We start from the raw sequence: 18,421 nt of genomic DNA, 5'->3' as shown, positions 1-18,421 counted from the left end.
GTTAAGTGTTAAGTGATTGCCAGTTTAATGGTGTGCCATGTGATCCAATTTGTAGATTCATGTATAGTATCTTGTGTTTTCAATGTTTTTCTTTACAGGTCTACTGAAAGGACACACATGGGTAATTTGAGTAGCTAATTCATTTGTTGAACAGTGATGCAAAAATGTTTCAGATTTGAGGTACTAGTGCCTTGAATGAGTACTGTATGTCTACGTTATGTTATTTAATTGAAATGAATGAAATGCAGTGGAGTGAAAACACTGCATTTCATGGAAGGGAGAGAAATGTTTTACCCTTTTACCCCAATACATGGCATCTGTAGTTCAATTTAATTTTATGTGCTACAGTTAAATGTGCTACAAGGATATGTGTACATTGTATTAAGATTTGGCCTTTTAATTGTATGTGATAATAAAGGCTACTGTGCTTGACAAACTTTAGACTGTATGTATGTTTTTATATTACAAGGTCTATGAACTGTATCCTGTTCATCATAATGTGTACATACTGCTACATAAAGCTTCTGTATAAAGTTCAAACATTACATTCAACATGAGAAATTCACATGCTGTATGTTGTGAATATATATGATTTACACACTTCGTCTATCTACAGTCTGTGGGCACAACATGGGTCACAAACTCACAACCGAGAGTCACAACAGACATTTTTCTCGCAGCCAATCACCATCTACGGTGTTTGAGCTGCTTCCACAGGCCACGCCCCCCTCGCTCTCTGATTGGCTGTTCCTCCCACCTGAGGGACGATGGACCAGTTCCGGGATTCCGACGTCGGCCTAGCCAGCGAGCTAACTACATTGCTAGCGGCGGCTAACTCAAGGAGGACCTAAAGCAAGCGACCCACACCCCACAGGCAAGAGAGCTCGCATGTCCGGCTTTAGGTGCTCGTTTTTATCTCCTCTTTTTTTTTTTTACGGTGACAGTTTCGCTTAACGTGGCCACGCTTGTGTTGTCAGTGAAAGCTGTCCGTGTGAGCGAGTGTAAAGCTGCCATGCTAGCCAGGTAATGGTAGCTAACTCTTTTAGCAGTGGTAAAGGATTGAACTGAGTCGCAAAAAAACTTTCGAGGCTAGGTAAGAGCCAAGTGATTATTAAGTATGGTTAGCTATTATATCTCCCGTTATTTCTCGTTTTTTAGGTTAAACATCGCAGGGCTCTGTTAGCTAGTCATAAAGAAGTGTAGTGTAATTTAAAGGGGTTCATACTGTGGCAGTGCTGTCTTGACTGAATCCTAGCTCTGCCCTGGCCTGTTGTTTAACGCCTAGTTTGTTTGAACCTATGACTCAAAGATGAAGTGATAGCCAGGCAAATGTTACAGGTAAAAACGAGACATCATCAGATAGAAAACTGTCTTGAGTGTCACTGTTCCTCCGACATTGATTATTATAATTACTCGACCGGCCACTTAATAACGATGAAGCTTTTGCGAGCTGCAGATCGCTGCGGTGACATGACAGGCAGAACTCGACACGGAGATTTTAGGATTAACATCCATTATAGTCGAGGGGGATTTGTTGTGTGGCAGATGAGATGATTAACAACAGGCACACTGACACTCTGGCTTGCCCACAGCTCAGTATTTGTTAGCACCGATGATTGCTGAAAAGAGGGGTGTGTCCAAACTATCAGATTACATTGTTAGTCCGGGTTCGTTTTCAGTGTTTTCACACACTGGCCCGACTAGTTTTTTCATTTGGTGATTGGGTAAATTAGCATGATATGTGTGTCACAGCTCGTTGTCTCCGTGGTGTTTTGAATTTCCAGTAATGGGAGGTGTTTCAGTCGACCACCTGGGGGCATTGAGGTGACAGCTGTCTGTGTAACAACAGCAGGCTGTTGGACAACTTTATGAGTAATGGTGAGAACTGTGCACTCCCATAGAAAAAGGCAAGTTTTTTTTTCTAGGACACTACGAGGTTGATTAGTCAGTCTGATTGTTGTGAAATCAGAGTGAAACCTCTGCTGCAAGTGTATAACCCCGCCTTGCAATCCAGCATGAAACCTAACCAAGATTTTTGATCTATTAACACATGGGTTAACAGAAACAGAAACTAGCTATCAGCTTAGTTGCTATGTGATCTAACAAAGTACTAATTATAGCTTCAATATCTGTAACGTTCTCCCTTTTGTCTCCGTGTGTTTTGGCTACCACTGACAAATTGTGTAATTTGTTTTCAACAGGAACAGAGACATCCAACAGCGTACCCACGGAGCAAGTGGGTGAGAGAAGACAGGTGGATAAAGAGGAAAGAAAAGGACTAAAAATGCATGCGACTACATAACATCGCTGCTGCTCATGGCTTTAAGAGATGCAAAATGGGAAAGGAGGTCTATCTGCAGAGAGTCTGGAGGCGGGAGAGGTCTCTACGTGCTGCCCCGGCCAAGCGCAGCGACACCTCGGTGACATACACGGGACTCCTCTTTGGAATGAGTTGATTTTGTCCCCATATTAAAACAAAGACTGGAGGCAGTGGTCCCACAAGATCCAGACGACTCTGCTTGGATATTTTGAGTTATTTTACGTGGAAAGGCAAAGCTAGACATCATTTAAAAAAAAAAAAACATTTTGTTTGTTTTTTAGCAGCTTTTTAAAAACAAATTCCAGCTGGACTTTTTGTTTTGATGTTGAGCCACTTCCCACAAGCGGGTTAAAAGTGAGTTTGTTTTTTTTAGTTGTTTTTCCCTGCTGACTTAGTTTGAAACGCTGGAACTGTCCCTCCTGCCGCCACCCTCCGTTTCTTCAACCCACCCAGTGCCTCAACAAGCCCTCTTGGGACAATCACAGAAGTCATCAGCAGCTGCTACGCTCAGTCCTCTGCCTGCTCTCCTCCATGTGCTTCTGCTCTCAGCGTGCTGGCTATTCACTCACTACCTCTTTTAGTTCTCTGCTCTTTTCTTTTCTTTATTCGTTTCCTCCGAGAGGCATAATCTGAACTCGAGGACTGATGTAAACACTGAGTTTCGGGAGCAGGAAGAGAAACCTGGGTTTCTCCAAATGTAGTTGCGTATGGGAGTGTCTGCGCTTTTGTGCACATGCACAGCATTGTTAGGGTTGTTGCAGGTGCCAGGGAGCAGCTTAAGATTACTTTTATTTATATTGTTGCACCAAATACGGTTACATTAAAGCCATACAAAAATATTTATGAATTACCTACACATATTTTTGTATCACCTTTCTCTTGTATAATTTTGCTTTTATATGCCTCTATTAAGATTATGCACACAAATTAAATATTTACAACAAACTTCACACATGCAAGAATAGCTGTATAACGCTATATAAGAAAAAAAAACATTTTTGAGTGAGTATTTTAGTGCTGGGAGACATTTTGCGTGTGGACACAGAGAATCCCTCATGTCCCTGTTGAGACGCTGCTTTGCATAGTGTTGGTTTTCTTTTCCAGTCTGTAGTCATGGCCCCTCCTCCCAAACCAACACCATATTTGCCATTTTGACCTGCAGAACACCCTTTACAGTAGGTAGACAGTAGATATCTACCTCTCTGTCTTCCTTCCCTCTCTCTCTCTGTCTCTGATGCCGGGCTTCAGTGGTGGGGGGGTTGGGGGAGGAGTAGGTGGCCCCGCTTCTGCTCCTCCCCGTCCGTTTCGTCCCAGCCGATACGTCCCGGTGTCGGCAGCCACCACTTTCCTCGTTGGATCCACCACACTGTTCTTCTGTTTCACGTAAGTGTCTCTTGGTCCATCCCTTCCATATATACGGTATGCAAACACTGACAATGCAATGCAAACATGGTGCCAGAGGCTCAAAGTATTTACACACAGTTGTGTCACAAACTGATCCTTGCGTATATTTGTGTTTGCTAAAGGCATGTGTAAATATCACTGTCACGGTGTTGCACCTTAAGGTGTCCCGTTGTTTATTTAACCACATAGTGCATCTAGAAAGTATTCAGACCTTTCCTACGATTTTACTTTTTATTATGTTGCAGCTGTATACTGGAAAATAAATGCACAAATGAAAGTATTCAGATTCTTTGGAATGGAACTTGAAATTGAGCTCAGGTCTCATTTCTCTCGATCGATTTTTACACTGTAGTTGTGGAAGCGGTTCTTTCAATATTTTCTTGTTTACTAAATTTGCAAAAAATGTCTAATATTCTTTTCTGCCAACGCCATTATGAGGTATAAAATCTAGATCATGGATCTTTTTCATAGGGCTGCAATATAGAAAAATGAAGTGGTCTGAATACTTGAATACTGAGTGTACTCTACCTCAGAGAAAGTTTACTGAGCACACTTTCCCTCCTTTGAGCAACTTGCACACACTTCCTTACCCTAAAGCCAGTCTTCTATTTCTGGCCACTGAAAAGCTTTTTGGGCACCGGGGGGGCGGAGGGGGGTTGTCTGGTAACAAAACTTATCAGCTGCTGTTGATGGAGCATGGAGCGTTGCTTGTTAACAATACAAGGACCCCGGGCATGCTTGTTTATTATCTGTTTCTGTCTTGCATAGAAAATACGTCAGGCTTTGAAAGACAAGCAGTTGTGGCAATAGTATTCTAAACTCTAGTTGTGTTTTCTTCCTCTTTCCTGCTGTCCAGGTGCCCGTGGTTGTCAGAGTATTTCTCCTCTGTCATTCCCATCTACAATGCCGTGATCTTCCTCTTCACCCTCGCCAACTTCTGCATGGCCACTTTCATGGACCCTGGAGTCTTCCCCAGAGGTGAGCAGACATGAAGAGTGTGGATGTGCGATTCTTTGTCCGTCAGTCTTTTTTTTTTTTTTTTTTAGGTCATTTTAGATAAATTTAGACTAAGAAGGAGACAAAGAATCATCAATAATAGGCAAACTAGTGATCGTGTATTGTGATGTGTCTGCAGCGGAGGAGGATGAGGATAAAGAGGATGATTTCCGCGCTCCACTCTATAAGACAGTGGAGATCAAAGGCATCCAGGTGCGCATGAAATGGTGCTCAACCTGTCGCTTCTACCGCCCGCCGCGCTGCTCACACTGCTCAGTCTGCGACAACTGTGTGGAGGTACAAGACACACACACACACACACACACACCAAGCATGACTTGGTTTTCTCTATATGTAATAATTCATTTCGCAATTTCATGCAAGTATGAGTTCTACAGTGAAACAGTTTGTGATGATCTGGGCTCCTTCTGGATTTTAAATCTTAGATTGTATTGTTGTTTAGTATATCGGTGGAACTTTTATTCAATTATAGAAATATTAATGTCTATAAGTCTGGTTAACGCTGCTTTGTGAGTTTTCATTACACAGATCTCTGTGTGTTAGGAGTCTTAGTTTTAATAGCAAGTCCTACTTTCACAGCGAGCTTTTATAAACTCCTGTGTGACTCGACTCTTCAGCCTAGATCCGTCCTATTCTTAGTTTTTCCATGTGTGAGTGTGGGAGGTTGAAAATTGTGTGGAGATCTTATCGTTTTTTTCTGCTCTCTGTCATATAATCTGTCACATATTGACTCGTGCTTGCACCTCGGTGTCCTTTGACCCTGTGCTCTCTGTCAGGATTTCGACCACCACTGTCCTTGGGTGAACAACTGTATCGGTCGGAGGAATTATCGCTATTTCTTCCTCTTCCTGCTGTCACTTACCACCCACATCATGGACGTGTTTGGGTTCGGCTTGGTTTACGTCCTGCACCACCGCCAGCGGCTGGACACGCCACATGCTGCTGTCACGTATCCTTCACTTGGCCCACAGTCATAAAAAATACAAAACACTTCAAGAAACTGTCTTTTTTCCCCATTTTTCTGACTTTTCCCACTTATGTAAGATTTCTTTTTGTAAAATCCTTGACCCTCTCCTCCCAGTATGGCTGTAATGTGTGTGGCTGGTCTATTTTTTGTCCCAGTCGCTGGCCTGACTGGGTTCCACATAGTGCTGGTGGCCCGCGGTCGGACCACGAATGAACAGGTACATTAAAGCGCTTGATTGAGCGTTTCACATCCTGCACCATTGACTTCACTGAGACAGTTGAAACAGATTTGTCTCTCCAGTATTAAATCATTAATGTTGGCGTCGGTGTGTGAACAGGATCATTATTCTCTCCCCTTCTTGTAGGTGACAGGAAAGTTTCGGGGTGGCGTTAACCCTTTCACCAATGGCTGCATGAGGAATATTTCACATGTGCTCTGCAGCTCCCAGGCGCCCAGGTCAGCCTTTCCTCTGCCATCTGAACCCATCTGTTTACTCCAGTCCTTTAACACTCTGCTCCACAATTATCCCCTTTTCCACTGCCTCTTTCTTTCCACTGCTCACTCTCTCTCTCTCTCTCTCCCCGTTCCACTTTTCCGCCCTTCTCTTTTATTGTTCTCACTCGTCCGTTCAGTTCATGGAATAAATGAGCTCAAGTTTTCAGCAGAGTTGGTGTTACATTGTGTTTGTCCCTAGAGCAAAATAACGCTGTTTGACGCTTGTATTGTTTTAATTGGAATTTAATCATTCGAGTACGTTCCTCTTGCAGATATATGGGTCGGTGGCGCAGCCCTCAATCTGTGGAGGTACAGCCACCGTTTCTCAGACCGCCTCTCACTGAGGCCCAGCTAGAAGCCAAGGTTCTGGACAACGGCATCCAGAACGATCGACACAGCACCAGGGTGAGTGGTAGTTAATCCCACAGACGCCCCGAGAAAAAAACAATCTGCATGTGGAAGTTTCAAATGGAAGAAACTCTTCTGTATTTGTTCAGAAATGAGTGGTAGACATTGCGTTAATGCAAAACAGATGAACCATGAGTATTAAAGCAGAAGTAAGCCGAATGTTTGTGTAAATATAAGTCTTAAATAGTTATATCTTCCGACGGTAATCACTTAATATAGAGTGTTTGGTCCGAAACACGGGTCTGTCAGTCACTCTGCTCTGCTGTGAGCCGAGGAGAAAACATTCCTTGTATCCTACAACCTTTATCCAATGAGGAGAGAGAACAGCATAAAGGGGCAGTCCTCTCTGTGTGTGCAGCCAAGGGATGCGCGTGAATGTGGTGACGTAGGGACGAGGGCCAATAGATCCATGACGAGGGCGGGGGCTGCTAACTCCATCTGCTGAAAAGAAGTTAGCCAAAACGACTGGATCGCTTACTTCTGCTTTAACTACACATGTATAATAGAGAGACCCCTACCTTTTTAGATGTATACCAAAACATTGGACAGTGATTGCTTTATAAACTAGAACATTATTATGGCAACAAGTATCGTCCATCAGCATGATAAACAGCTGAACGATAATAATTATCTATATCAATTAATGTTTCCTTTATTTATTGGAATGTCTCTTCATTAAGTTTTGTATTGTTGAAACTATGTTGTTGTTTGTTTTGTGTTGGAAGTACAGTATGTAATTTAAAAACAGGATACACAGGAAGTAGGCTAAACAAGTACTAAGTGGAGAAGGGGTAGGACTAAATAAGCAAATGCTTCTTTCTACTCCTCTTCAAACATGCAAATTGTTGTATGGACCGAAGTGCTTGAAATGTGTTATACATTACTCACACGTTTTGAAATAAAGCCTTCATTCATTCATTCATTCATTTATTCATTCAATCATTCATTCAAGTTTCTCTGTGTCTTAACCAGTCCAAGAGCAGCCTTGACCAGATGGAGAGCCAGTCAGCTGATGCAGAGCCTCCACCTCCTCCGAAGCCAGAGCTGCGTTACCCCGGCCTTCCCCGTGCTGACACAGAGGGTGAGACGTTCACAAACACATGACAAAACAACAAGGGAGCCTAGATAGTTGCAGGTGTATCACCTGACACGTCATCCTGAGTGTTGGTTGTTCAACGGTTTCTTTCCTGTCACTCAGAGAGCAGTTTGTTGACTGAAGCTCCACCTACGCCGTCGATGTACAAGTATCGACCAGCTTACAACAGCCCGGGAAGGAACCACACCGCCCTCACACACCCCAACAAGGTACATGTCAATTTACATATGCGTAGACCTCAAAGTGTTAGATATAACTTAATAACATAACCTTACTGTATGTAGGTCCCTCCTATTAATCATATGTCTTTTCCTGATTGGAAACAAAACATATAAGACTCATATCCTTTTTAAGCAAAGAGCCAAACAAACAATGTCCCATAGATGACTGTAACAGATGGTCTGGTGGCTGTTATGCCCTCCCCTTCTAATTTCCTTTGTGGTTAATACCGTGCCCCTCTTTTTGTTTTTACTTTAAATTGATCATTCAGTGGCCATCGGTCGATCAGTAAGTCTCAGCTAGTGTCATCTGTGTGTTTATCCCTTTGGCTGTCTCTGTGTGTTTTGAGTGAATCTATCCTCCCCCTACCCCGAGACTGCATTGACTGGAATGTGTAGTCCATGTACTGTATGCATTTGTATTTCCATTTCTATGTCAATACACACAGTCTTTGATATGCAACGTCAGTGCTTGTTCAAGCCAGTCAATGTTTCCAGTCCAGTAGTGTGATGATGGAGTAGAGCACCGGTCAAGCATCCAGTTTCTCCCTACCACTGTTTCTTTTTTTATCTGGTAGAATTAACAGAAAACTGGGCGACACTTTATTTTAAGTCCCTTTTTTATTCAGCCTTTATAAGCAGTATACAAACAATTGATTTAATATATCTTTAACTGATAATTAGAATAACAAGTTAACACACTATAATGCAGTTGTCAATAGATGTGTGTGTGTGAAGTGTTTATTAATTTATTTGTCTACAGCTATAGCTCCGTCCTAAATACAATAATAAATGTCAATGTAGAAAGAACAAACTTAATACAAGATTATTGACAAATAGTATATGTTAATAAACACTTGAAGATCTTCTTAAAACTGCTTTAAACTACACTATAATGTGTTATAAACCTTTTTTTGATTGTTGATACTGCTTATAAATGTTAATTACCGTGACTGAAAGTAAAGTGTTAAATAATTGATTAGTGCTGTGTTATCTGTTGCTGAGGTAACATGGTGGTGTTTTCCTCACCCTCTCCCCCACTCTGCCTCCCGTCTGTGTCCCCTCCTCTCTCCTGTCCTCAGATGATCCGCGGTGAGAGTCTCGACTCTCCGTCACCCACCATCCTCCAGTCCAGCCGCCAGCCCAGCTACCGCTCGGAGCCGAGCAGCCTGGACGGGGCCACCGTGGTGGGGGGAGGTGTAGGGGCGCGCAGGGGGGGAGGGGAGAGGGGCGAGGGCCCCGGAGGCCCCGGCGGGCCCGCTGGGGGGGTGTCAGGGGGCATGTCAGGTTACTCCCTGACCGGGCGCTCCTACACCTCCTACCCGTCCTCTCTCGTTCTGTCCGCCGGGGGCTCGCGCTCCTCCAGCCTGCGCTCGGCGCACACGGCCCACAACCCGCTGGCCACGCTCCAGTCGGAAGGCACCACAGACACCAGCTACAAGAGCCTGGCCAATCAGACGCCTCGGAACGGCAGCCTGTCCTACGACAGTCTGCTGACGCCGTCCGAGAGCCCTGAGTTCGAGTCGGCGGCCCACGAGCTCTCGCCGCAGAAGCCTCACGCCCCGTTTCCTGCGGCGACTTTCACGGGCCAGCCTGAGCCGGGGTCGCCCGGCGCCCCCCTGCAGGGCTACATGTCGCCCTTCCTCTCGGCTCAGATCGCCCAGCAGAGGGAGGGGCAGCTGCTCCAGGGCTCTGCCACTTTCTCCTCCCCCCACAGGGCCTACCTGCGTGCCGTCAGTCCACCGCCTCCCTCCTCCGCCGGCCCCCCCGAGACCCACCACCACCACCACCTCCTCCTCCACAACCAGGACTCCTCTTATCGAAGCCCCCGTAACCCCTCCTCCTCCTCCTCGTCCCCCGGGGCGCGCTCACTAGAGCCCCCCGTCTCCCCGCCGCCCCGCGGCCTCTCCCTGGGCAAGTCCCACTCGTACACCGGGGAGGCGGGACCTCAGCACAAGCCTCGGCCCGCAGGAGGAGGCGCTGTGCTGGGAGGGGGAGGGGCCGGAGGAGGGCAACAGGCTCCACAGTGAGTAGTGATCCGTCGCCAGACCCGTCCAGCCTGCTGCTCTTCCTCCTCCTTTTCCTCCTAATGCTCCTCTTCTTCCTCCCTGGTTTGTGTCAGCCTTCCTCTTCCTCTCTGATCTGTGTGAGTCTTCCTTTTCCTCCTCCACGGTTTACAGTCTGTCGTTGCTTGTTTAGCGATCAGGGTGTGTGTGTGTGTGTGTGTACGAAAGCTTTATTGATTCAGGTGTTGGTATGTGTGGGCTTGTGTTATTATGAGCATGCCAGTATGTGTTCAGCTCAGAGAGCATGTCTAACCACGCTGCTATTCTCCCCTGTAGCCTTTTTTCTGTCCTTGTCCTGTTCTTCCTCACTCACCATAGTTACCAAATGCCTTACGCCATCACTGGTAGAGAAAACCTTTTGCTGTTTGCACTTGTTTGTCATTATTTTTGAAGTAGAACCACTCACCTCCACATCCCTTTTGTCTCCCCCTCCCTCCCCCATACACTCCTCCCCCTCCCCTTCCTGATGGCTGTCCAATCAGATCCACCTCTCGCCCAGTCCTGGCCAATCACACCACATCCAAACCAGGGGGCGGGGTGAAGAAGGTGACGGGCGTCGGGGGGACCACTTACGAGATATCGGTTTGAGTGACAGGTTTCCATCACAAGGAGGGGGGACAAAGACACTGGACTACTTCCACTAGTCTCTTCATGGAGCTATGGATGCTCTCCGCAACTGCAGGCTCCTCGAAAAATGACGGTTTTTCCACTGCGACGGGACTGACGGAGCAAATCCTGTCTGGTACTCACTTTGTTATCTTTGTAACACCACTGGCCAGTCTCTGCCAGCCTTTCAGATTTGAACAAAGAGGAACTGGGGACACTGGTTCATTTTTCACAGGATCAATTTGAGTCCATTTAGTCACTTTGTGAGCCATAGACTGACGGGACTGTATCGCCACGACTGGGTACAGATATGTCTATAGAACACGCATAGCTACTCAATGATTTGCTGTTTAACTTTGGTACATTAGCACAGTACGGAGTACTGACAGCGATGTCCGACACTTAGGAAAGAATGGCCTTTATCCGGTGGATGTAAAGAGGGAAGATTTAGGACTGTTGACCAATAGAAAACGTCTTCTTTTCCACTGTCTGAACGGACCACACAGCCTGTTTATTGGTGAGAGTTGTGGAGAAAAGAGTCCAACCTAAAAAACACAGTATCATTTTAGTTTTATAAATCTTTTTTTAAATATTGTTTTATATACATGTATAAAATCTTACAGATTGTTATTGGGTCAAATTGTCAGGTATTGAAGGTGACTATTGATGAGGGTGGCAGACGTACCGTGTGTAATTATTCATGAAAGCGGTTTTCAAATCAGTTGCCTGTTTATATTTGATGGCTGCATCAGCCACTCGTGAGCTCTCGCTGGAAATTTTCATCGTCCAAAGAGAAAGATCATCCTTTGGTGGACAGCTGAAGTGGCAAATCATTGAGCTTAATTTTTTTTTTGGAAGCCACAAAGAAATTTTGAATCACGATTGCAGCACAAGCATCTTTGTGGAATGTACGCTTGTAATGTTTATGCTAGAGACATTATGCAAAATCTGTTTGTAGCTTTAAGATCATTGTATGTCTTTTTGTCTTGTTTTTTCTTCTTCTTTTCTGTAATGTTTTGTCCGTCAGTCAGTCGAGACGCTAGCATAACCTTGTACCTTTAACGGATGGCCAGCCAAATAGGGGCAGCGAGGGAAGGGCTTATTTATTTTCACCAGACAAGACAACCTTGTAGTTCTGGACATATTTTCAAACCAGTCTCTACCAATTTTTTGATTTTCATTCTTTTTTTCTGAGAGAAAGTATGAAAGTTTTTTTTTTTTTCTGAAAAAAAGTTTATAAAAAAGGAACTTTTAAATGCAATATGCCACTGAGTAGATTTTTAAGGAGGGACTGGTTTGTAACTGGAGACTGTTTTGATCGTTGTTTTGCCTTGAGACCATTCATAGTGAAGCAAGCGGATTTTTATTTTTTTTCTATTGGTTTTTATTTTTTACACTTTTCTGAGGAAAAAAAAAGATCTTTTTGTTGATCGACTTGCTCATTTAAAAAAAATAATTCTGTAAAGGTACAGTCCTTTTGTTTTTCCTACAGCCACGTCGAGAAAGGAAAAATAACAGGGAGGGAGGAGTGTATGTGAGTTTGTCTTTCAGGATTGGGCATTACAGTAAAGGATGTATTTAATTTTATGGGGGTTTTTTTCTCTGTCAAGACCCGCAGCGGTGTTTGCAGCAGAATGTCAAAGCTAGCTTTTAAGGTAGCACATATTTCGGGAGAAAGTACACGCTTGAAGCACACGAGTACCATCGCTTAACCCAAACGACTGTGTTACGAGTTTTCGACCCTCCCAGGCTCTGTCTTCAGTGTGCATGTGATTTTTTTTTGTTTGTTTGTTTGTCGTGCTGAATGCTTCACTGGCGTGCATACTTGTGAGAATATTGTCAAATGCCAACCTGGTTCATGTGTGGGTGGTGAACAAGAAAAGAGGCATCATTATGGCACAAGCAGCCATCGTAAAGAGATAAAGAGAACCTGTGTTACTTTTCTTCCTTCTCTGGTCACGGACGGTGGCCAGTGAACAATTGACACCATGTGAGTATAGTAAGTATACTTCTATGTGAGATAAAATATCGCTATTGTGGGCTGTGATGAATGGAACGAGTTTCACAAATATCTGTAATGAGTACATTAAGACATTTCCAAAATGGCCTTATCAAGAATTTTTAAAAAGATGTCTTATCAGAATAAAAAGGTCAAACTGATGAAAAAAAGAAAACGTAACGTGTCATGAATCTTAACTTTGCACATAGATATTTTTATTTCAGTTTCACCTCTTCCCTTTTCTTTTTTTTTTGTTGGAAATATGAAACACCAGTAAACACTGTAGTTGCAAAATACAGACAGCAAAAGTTTAGACAGAGTGGATGAGATGTAGCCAAAAATAAACATTACAAAAAAAAGGCATTTGTTCTCAAATAACTTAAGGTCTGTAATAAAATGTCCCCAAATCGTTGTTTGATCTTTTGCGCAGCTGCAATCAAACACTGCATCACACCCAGTCAGACCAGGGAAATGTGGTCCAGCTTCTTTGGATTTGTCGCAGTATAGACTTAAAGGGATAGTTCAACATTTTGGCAAATTCATCTATTGCCATCATCCCTATAGTCATAGGAGTAGGTTAATTACCTTTAATTATCAGTGCATGTTGTTTTGAGATCCACGGGGTAGAGACGCCAGCTGCTCAGCGAACACAATGGAGGTGAAGGGTACAGATCCCCTGTCCCTCAAAAATCATCATATATACAGTCCAACAACTCCAAAAGTCTCTTGTTGACAAGTTCTGACCTGCACATTCACCACGCTATGAAATAATCATGATATAATTATGTAACATTACAACACATGAAGCAAATACTCAAATCTACTTGCGCTTTTGAAATCACTCCGCCCAGCAGCCGTGTCTGGCATGTAGTTTCGGCCGCATTTGCCTCGAAAACACTCATGTCTCATAATGTTACACTATTTTTTCATAGCACTGTGAATGTGCAGGTCAAAACTTCTCCACAAGAGTGTTTTGGAGATGTTAGATTGTGTATTTGATGAGGGACAGGAGACCTGTACCATTCCCTCAATTGTGTTCTCTGCCCTGTGGACCTCAAAACAACATGCACCAATAATTAAAGGTAATGAACCTACTCCTATGACTATAGGGATTATGGCAATGGATGAATTTGCCAAAATGTTGAACTATCCCTTTAATGTAGAGATGACATCTAGTAGCGGTTGAACTCCACTTCTTTATATTTTGGACTTAAGCAATAACGTAAGGCTCGGTAACGCTGGGGAAACGGGGCGAGACTCCATGCAGCTCCGCCCTCCCCTCGGTGTCGTCTTCATCATGGTCTTCATCGCCTCACTGGTCTTTCTTGCTCTCTGTGGGCTGCTCCTGGCCGTCGGAGTCGTCGTGGAGCTCGTCGCTGCCCTCTCCTGGCTGAGGGCCGCTGTGCTCCTCTCCCTTCGCCCCGCGGCCTTTGTTGAGTTTCTTGGCTTTCTGGAAGAGCTCGTTGAGGTTGAACTCCCGGATGATGTTTTCCTACGGACGAGTAAGCTTCGTGTTAGAACAGCTGTGGGCATGTGAAGGCAAGCAGCACCTGCCTGCACCTGCCTGCACACCGCTGCGCAGCTTATCCGACGGACGAGACAGGACGCACCTCATTGAAGGTCCAAGATACCGCTCTCCCTTTGTTGTCCACCATTGGACGTCTCATAATTTCCCGTCCTCCTTGGAAAAGCACCAGCGAAGGCAGCTGCTTGGCCAGAGGGGAGGTACTGACCCGGTACCTGTTCAGACGGGAGCAGTCAACGCCTGTGCTCGGAGAAAATGTCAAAAATACAGTTGCGTTAATTTAACTACACCTGCTCACCTCTCTGAAACCTCGCCGTAGCGTCCGATGTCCACTTTCCCAAACCTCAGTCCAGTGCAGTTGTACCTGCAGCACAAAGGGGAGGGTATTTACATTTCTCTTGCAGAACCGAAGCAATGTGTATGTGATTACATAAGATAATATTAAATGCACCTGACAGCTTATTTTTGTTTAAAATCTAAAGTACATTATATCAGTAAGACCTAAACATGTTTCATTAACGGTGACTGATAAACTGCAGTGGTTGCAGCTGAGAAACTAACTGAAATATAACCTGTAAACCTCACTATCTTGATTACTGGGAGGCCCATTATTTACACAATACATTAGCTTAAGAGGCAGCGAGACGAGTGAAGGTGGGGGTCTCACTTGAGAGAGAGGTCGGCAAAGACGGGAGCGAAGGACTGGCAGTCAGACGACCAGTTGGCGTAGAATTCAACAATCCAGGTGACGCGGCTGTCCTTCTGCAGCTCCTCCTAAGGACTCAATAACACACAATTAGACCAGAGGTGTAGAGCTCACACTATTATAATACTGACACATTTACTGTAGGCACTGCAGTTGTTCATTTTAGTGGGAAATGTGTCTTTTCTACTTGTACTATACTTATTTTTACTCTGCTAAGTTGGTCTGACAGCTTCTCTCATTAAGTTTTCAACTAATTAAATCAATAGTTTCTAACTACCACGAGTTGTGACAAATTATAAAGACAACAATGGCACCTTCTTACATGATATGAGAGTTACAATCATAATCACAACTCTGCAGTTCTTCATAATCACAGAATAGTGTGAGACTCACATCTATGGTCTTGTCACTGAAGTACTTGATGTACTCTGGGCCCATGTAGAGAGGAGGCTTACAGGTCATGACGAACGCTGGAGACAAGGCAGAGATAAACAGGCTCAAGATATGAGGTCAAAGATATGAGGTCACTGAAACAGCAAAAACACTGTGAGCCTTGTGAGACTTTCTGTCATCTATCTATCTATCTATCTATCTATCTATCTATCTATGAATCTATGATTTACATTCTGTGTTTGCCTGTTGGTAAAGACTATGATGAGGCCACTGACCGACACACAGTGCCAGGTAAAGGATGCCGAGCCGGATGTCCAGTCTGAAGAAGAGGATGGTGTTGGCCACTTTGCTGAACAGGAATAAGTTTCCTATGTGCTGCTCCAGTGTGACTGAGAAAGAGAGAGAAGAGAAGAGGAGAAGAAGAAGAACAGGCAGCAGAGAGAAGGAACAATGAATGAAGCAGACAAATAACCTTCAGCCTGTTGCTACAAGGTCGGAGGAAGGCCAGATTACACTGCCACTGCAATGTTTACACAGCACAGCCAAGTCTTTATTATAGCACTTCATGGCTGTGACTCATGAAAACAGATAGTATAAAGCCACAGTCACATATTTAACTTAATAGTTTAACAGTTACATGTGATAGGAAACAAATACCCAGTGTCTTTGCCGTTAGTTGTGATGTGAAACACAGTGGTGGTAGTGGTGGGGGGTTGGGGTCTTTCTATGTAAACACTATGGAATAAAGGAGTTAAGAGAAGTTTCTCGTAGGTTTCCAGCTCCTAAACTGAGCATCACTGACATGTCGCAGCTAGGCGTCTTTAACAATGAGGCTGTTGATGGTGTAAACAAAACACTCGCCAGGTGGTTTACACATAAATAATAGTGTGTGTATGTGTGTAAGGAGGTGGGGTAGGGGCATTACCCTCCTACAAGGCTTGTTGTTGGGGCCTCTTGATCCCCCATTGAGTAGTGGTAAATCAGCAGCAATTGATTATGTTAAATTATTTGAAAAATAATGCCCATTTTGAACTATTCTCTATCATTTGTACATTGAAAAATAAACGTATTTATTTAATTTTTAAACTGTTAGGCCCAATAATGATGATAGATAGCTTGTGGTTATAGACTTAGGCTACAGTCCTCTAATTATGGAATATTATTTGACACTTGGCAAATCAAATAAATAAATAAAATCAGTTTGATACAGAACATTACAATAAATGAGCATAGTATAAACTTTAACAACCGGGTTTTGGTTTGGGGTCCGATCATAGATGTAAATATCTCGTTTTAGCTTTTCATCACAATATCTGACATTGTAATCATGAGGTTTCTGGGCCCCTGGGGGTCATGAGGTGGGTTTACTTACTGGCTCTCCTGTTCTTCATCATCACTATTGCACTGAGGAACATGAGGATCTCCAGCTCTCTCTGTAAAAACACGAGCACAAAAACAAAAAACAAACATGCAACAACTTTTGTAAGTAACCCATGTGAGAGCAGCAGCAGCAGCAGCAGCCGACTAGAGGCCATGCACCAGCAGCCCACCACCACCATATTTAGCCCAATAGCCCCGCACCGCAGCGCGTGCTCACCCAGTCAAAGTCGCAGGAGTTGCCGTCCTCGCGCTGGGTCGCCAGGTGCTCGCACAGACCCGGAGCCTTTCGCACCAGCAGGAAGGCGATGGTCATGAAGAACGACGTGAGATAGTAAGGTCTCAGCAGCCATTTGTAAATCTGAGGCAAATGGTACAAGAAAGTACAGAGTCCTGTGAGCAGACCCATGTTGGCACCGCCGACAGACACAGCACAGCAGCACACCGCGGGGGGGGGGGGCAGAGGAGCAGTGACAGCTGAAGGAGTCAGTGGAGGTGCAGCTGCCGGCCGGGGCCAGCTGCGCCTGCGCCAAGGAAACTGCTTTGCTTTTTTAGTAGTAGTATTTGGACACAGGCGTTTGCCGTAGATTTGACACACGTTTATTTACATCATGATAATATAATGAATGAATTTATTTATTTCGGTAGGCCTATATCAAGCTTATAAGGGTGTAGGTTGAAGCCAAAGCTTCTACCCCTTTTACCTTAAAAAATTAAATTAAAATAAAATAATACGCATTAATACAATAGGATCAGATCACAGACATTTGAAATTAATCAGTACACTTACATTTCTGATCACAACAAAATAAAGAATTGTACACAGCGCATGCAAAATAGTACAAAATCATTGAACTTAATTTTCCATACTGTAACGAGAAATTATGTTGTTCTTATAAAGTTTTTTAAAGCTGACTAGAGTACAGCATAATTTAATATTTTCAGGACAATTATTCCAGATGTTAACCCCTCTAACAGAAAGACAGTGATTTTTTACAGTAGTTCGAGTCTTTGGTTTCTCAAATAATAGTGGTCTTCTGGAATCCTTCATTTTATCATAGGCTACATCCATGATTTATATAGGCTATAGCTTATACTAGTCGTTATCCAGGAGAGGTGTGAGATTATACAGGAGCAGTTGTGTTACAGATGGCTGTTAATTATGTCAAACACAAAGTATTGTAAAATAACTTCAAACCAGTGAAGAATAAAAGTAAATATTACCATAGGACATAGCCTATAACGACCACAATCCACAAAGTGCGTCAGCATGACTACAAAGCAATGCAAAAGGATCTGCAAAGTGACATGGGGACATAATACTAGAAAGTAAATACACAACTATGCAAAACAATGACTAACTTCACAGTGTTTTGCGTCTCAGTCTTGGTGTCCTGCTCATTTGTACAGGAGGGCCGAGAAGGCTTTCTACATGCTCACTGCGGGGCTTATTTTTTTCATAATGCTGTGAGAAAACACCAAAGGTAAATTTTTGACATTGTCCCATAAAATCTACTATTTATGTAGCCTATTTGTTTTTATTTTATTTGTTTAGTGTTTTTCTTCCTTTTCATTCTAATATTTTACTCTATATTATCTTACTCCTAATTAATTAGCCTACTTTATTTTTCTATGTAACACATTTACTGTGGTCACATGGGTTATCAGGAGAGATAGTAGGATTCATGTTGCGGTTTTCTTTCACTAACGCAGACGCTCTGATGTCATGTGAAGCTGATGTAGCCTACCTTTCTGTGCTGTCTGGTCTGCAGAAACTGAATAAAGAGATGTGGACAAAAAAAAGGTAGACTATTATCCAGGAGA

General features: G+C 43.7%; 2 protein-coding genes across 3 annotated transcripts; one reads left to right on the top strand and one right to left on the bottom strand.

Moving 5' to 3' along the window:
* Positions 1 to 761: 761 nt before the first annotated feature.
* On the top strand, positions 762 to 12,771 carry LOC146979733 (palmitoyltransferase ZDHHC5-B-like). Of its 2 annotated transcripts, none has more exons than XM_085789727.1 (12): positions 762 to 874; positions 2,202 to 3,703; positions 4,581 to 4,702; positions 4,860 to 5,017; positions 5,518 to 5,690; positions 5,823 to 5,925; positions 6,073 to 6,164; positions 6,476 to 6,608; positions 7,584 to 7,692; positions 7,810 to 7,916; positions 9,008 to 9,951; positions 10,474 to 12,771. In XM_085789727.1, exons 2-12 carry the CDS (start codon positions 3,555 to 3,557, stop codon positions 10,577 to 10,579), a joined length of 2,196 nt encoding a protein of 731 aa, XP_085645853.1. In that variant the 5' UTR covers positions 762 to 874; positions 2,202 to 3,554; the 3' UTR covers positions 10,580 to 12,771. The 2 variants fall into 2 exon arrangements, with proteins under 2 accessions (XP_085645853.1, XP_085645854.1); XM_085789728.1 differs by lacking the exon at positions 762 to 874 and adding an exon at positions 1,004 to 1,023.
* On the bottom strand, positions 11,576 to 17,034 carry tmx2a (thioredoxin-related transmembrane protein 2a). The gene is made up of 8 exons (XM_085789729.1): positions 16,818 to 17,034; positions 16,593 to 16,653; positions 15,496 to 15,609; positions 15,221 to 15,297; positions 14,789 to 14,895; positions 14,420 to 14,485; positions 14,207 to 14,336; positions 11,576 to 14,088 (listed from the first exon to the last, which is right to left on the bottom strand). The coding sequence occupies exons 1-8, from the start codon at positions 17,004 to 17,006 to the stop codon at positions 13,909 to 13,911; spliced, it is 924 nt and encodes a 307-aa protein (XP_085645855.1). The 5' UTR covers positions 17,007 to 17,034; the 3' UTR covers positions 11,576 to 13,908.
* Between the last annotated feature and the right edge of the window lie 1,387 nt (positions 17,035 to 18,421).

This window comes from Trachurus japonicus, chromosome 10 (genome assembly GCF_045865225.1).
Source record: "Trachurus japonicus isolate A0001 chromosome 10, Traja_1.0".
NCBI classification, from domain to species: Eukaryota; Metazoa; Chordata; class Actinopteri; order Carangiformes; family Carangidae; genus Trachurus; species Trachurus japonicus.
The sequence above is the reverse complement of the archived record's forward strand: the minus strand, read 5'-3'. Positions and strand labels throughout refer to the sequence as shown.

Bases quoted from the DNA above. Each gene is read 5' to 3' on its own strand.
- LOC146979733 (XM_085789727.1), top strand. From the start codon at position 3,555: ATGCCGGGCTTCAGTGGTGGGGGGGTTGGGGGAGGAGTAGGTGGCCCC. The intron at 5,691-5,822 runs GTATCCTTCACT...CTCTCCTCCCAG, and splicing joins ACGCCACATGCTGCTGTCAC to TATGGCTGTAATGTGTGTGG. The intron at 5,926-6,072 runs GTACATTAAAGC...CCCTTCTTGTAG, and splicing joins GTCGGACCACGAATGAACAG to GTGACAGGAAAGTTTCGGGG.
- tmx2a (XM_085789729.1), bottom strand. From the start codon at position 17,006: ATGGGTCTGCTCACAGGACTCTGTACTTTCTTGTACCATTTGCCTCAG. The intron at 14,486-14,788 runs GTGAGACCCCCA...TTTGTGCTGCAG, and splicing joins TTTGCCGACCTCTCTCTCAA to GTACAACTGCACTGGACTGA. The intron at 14,337-14,419 runs GTGAGCAGGTGT...CCGTCTGAACAG, and splicing joins TACGGCGAGGTTTCAGAGAG to GTACCGGGTCAGTACCTCCC.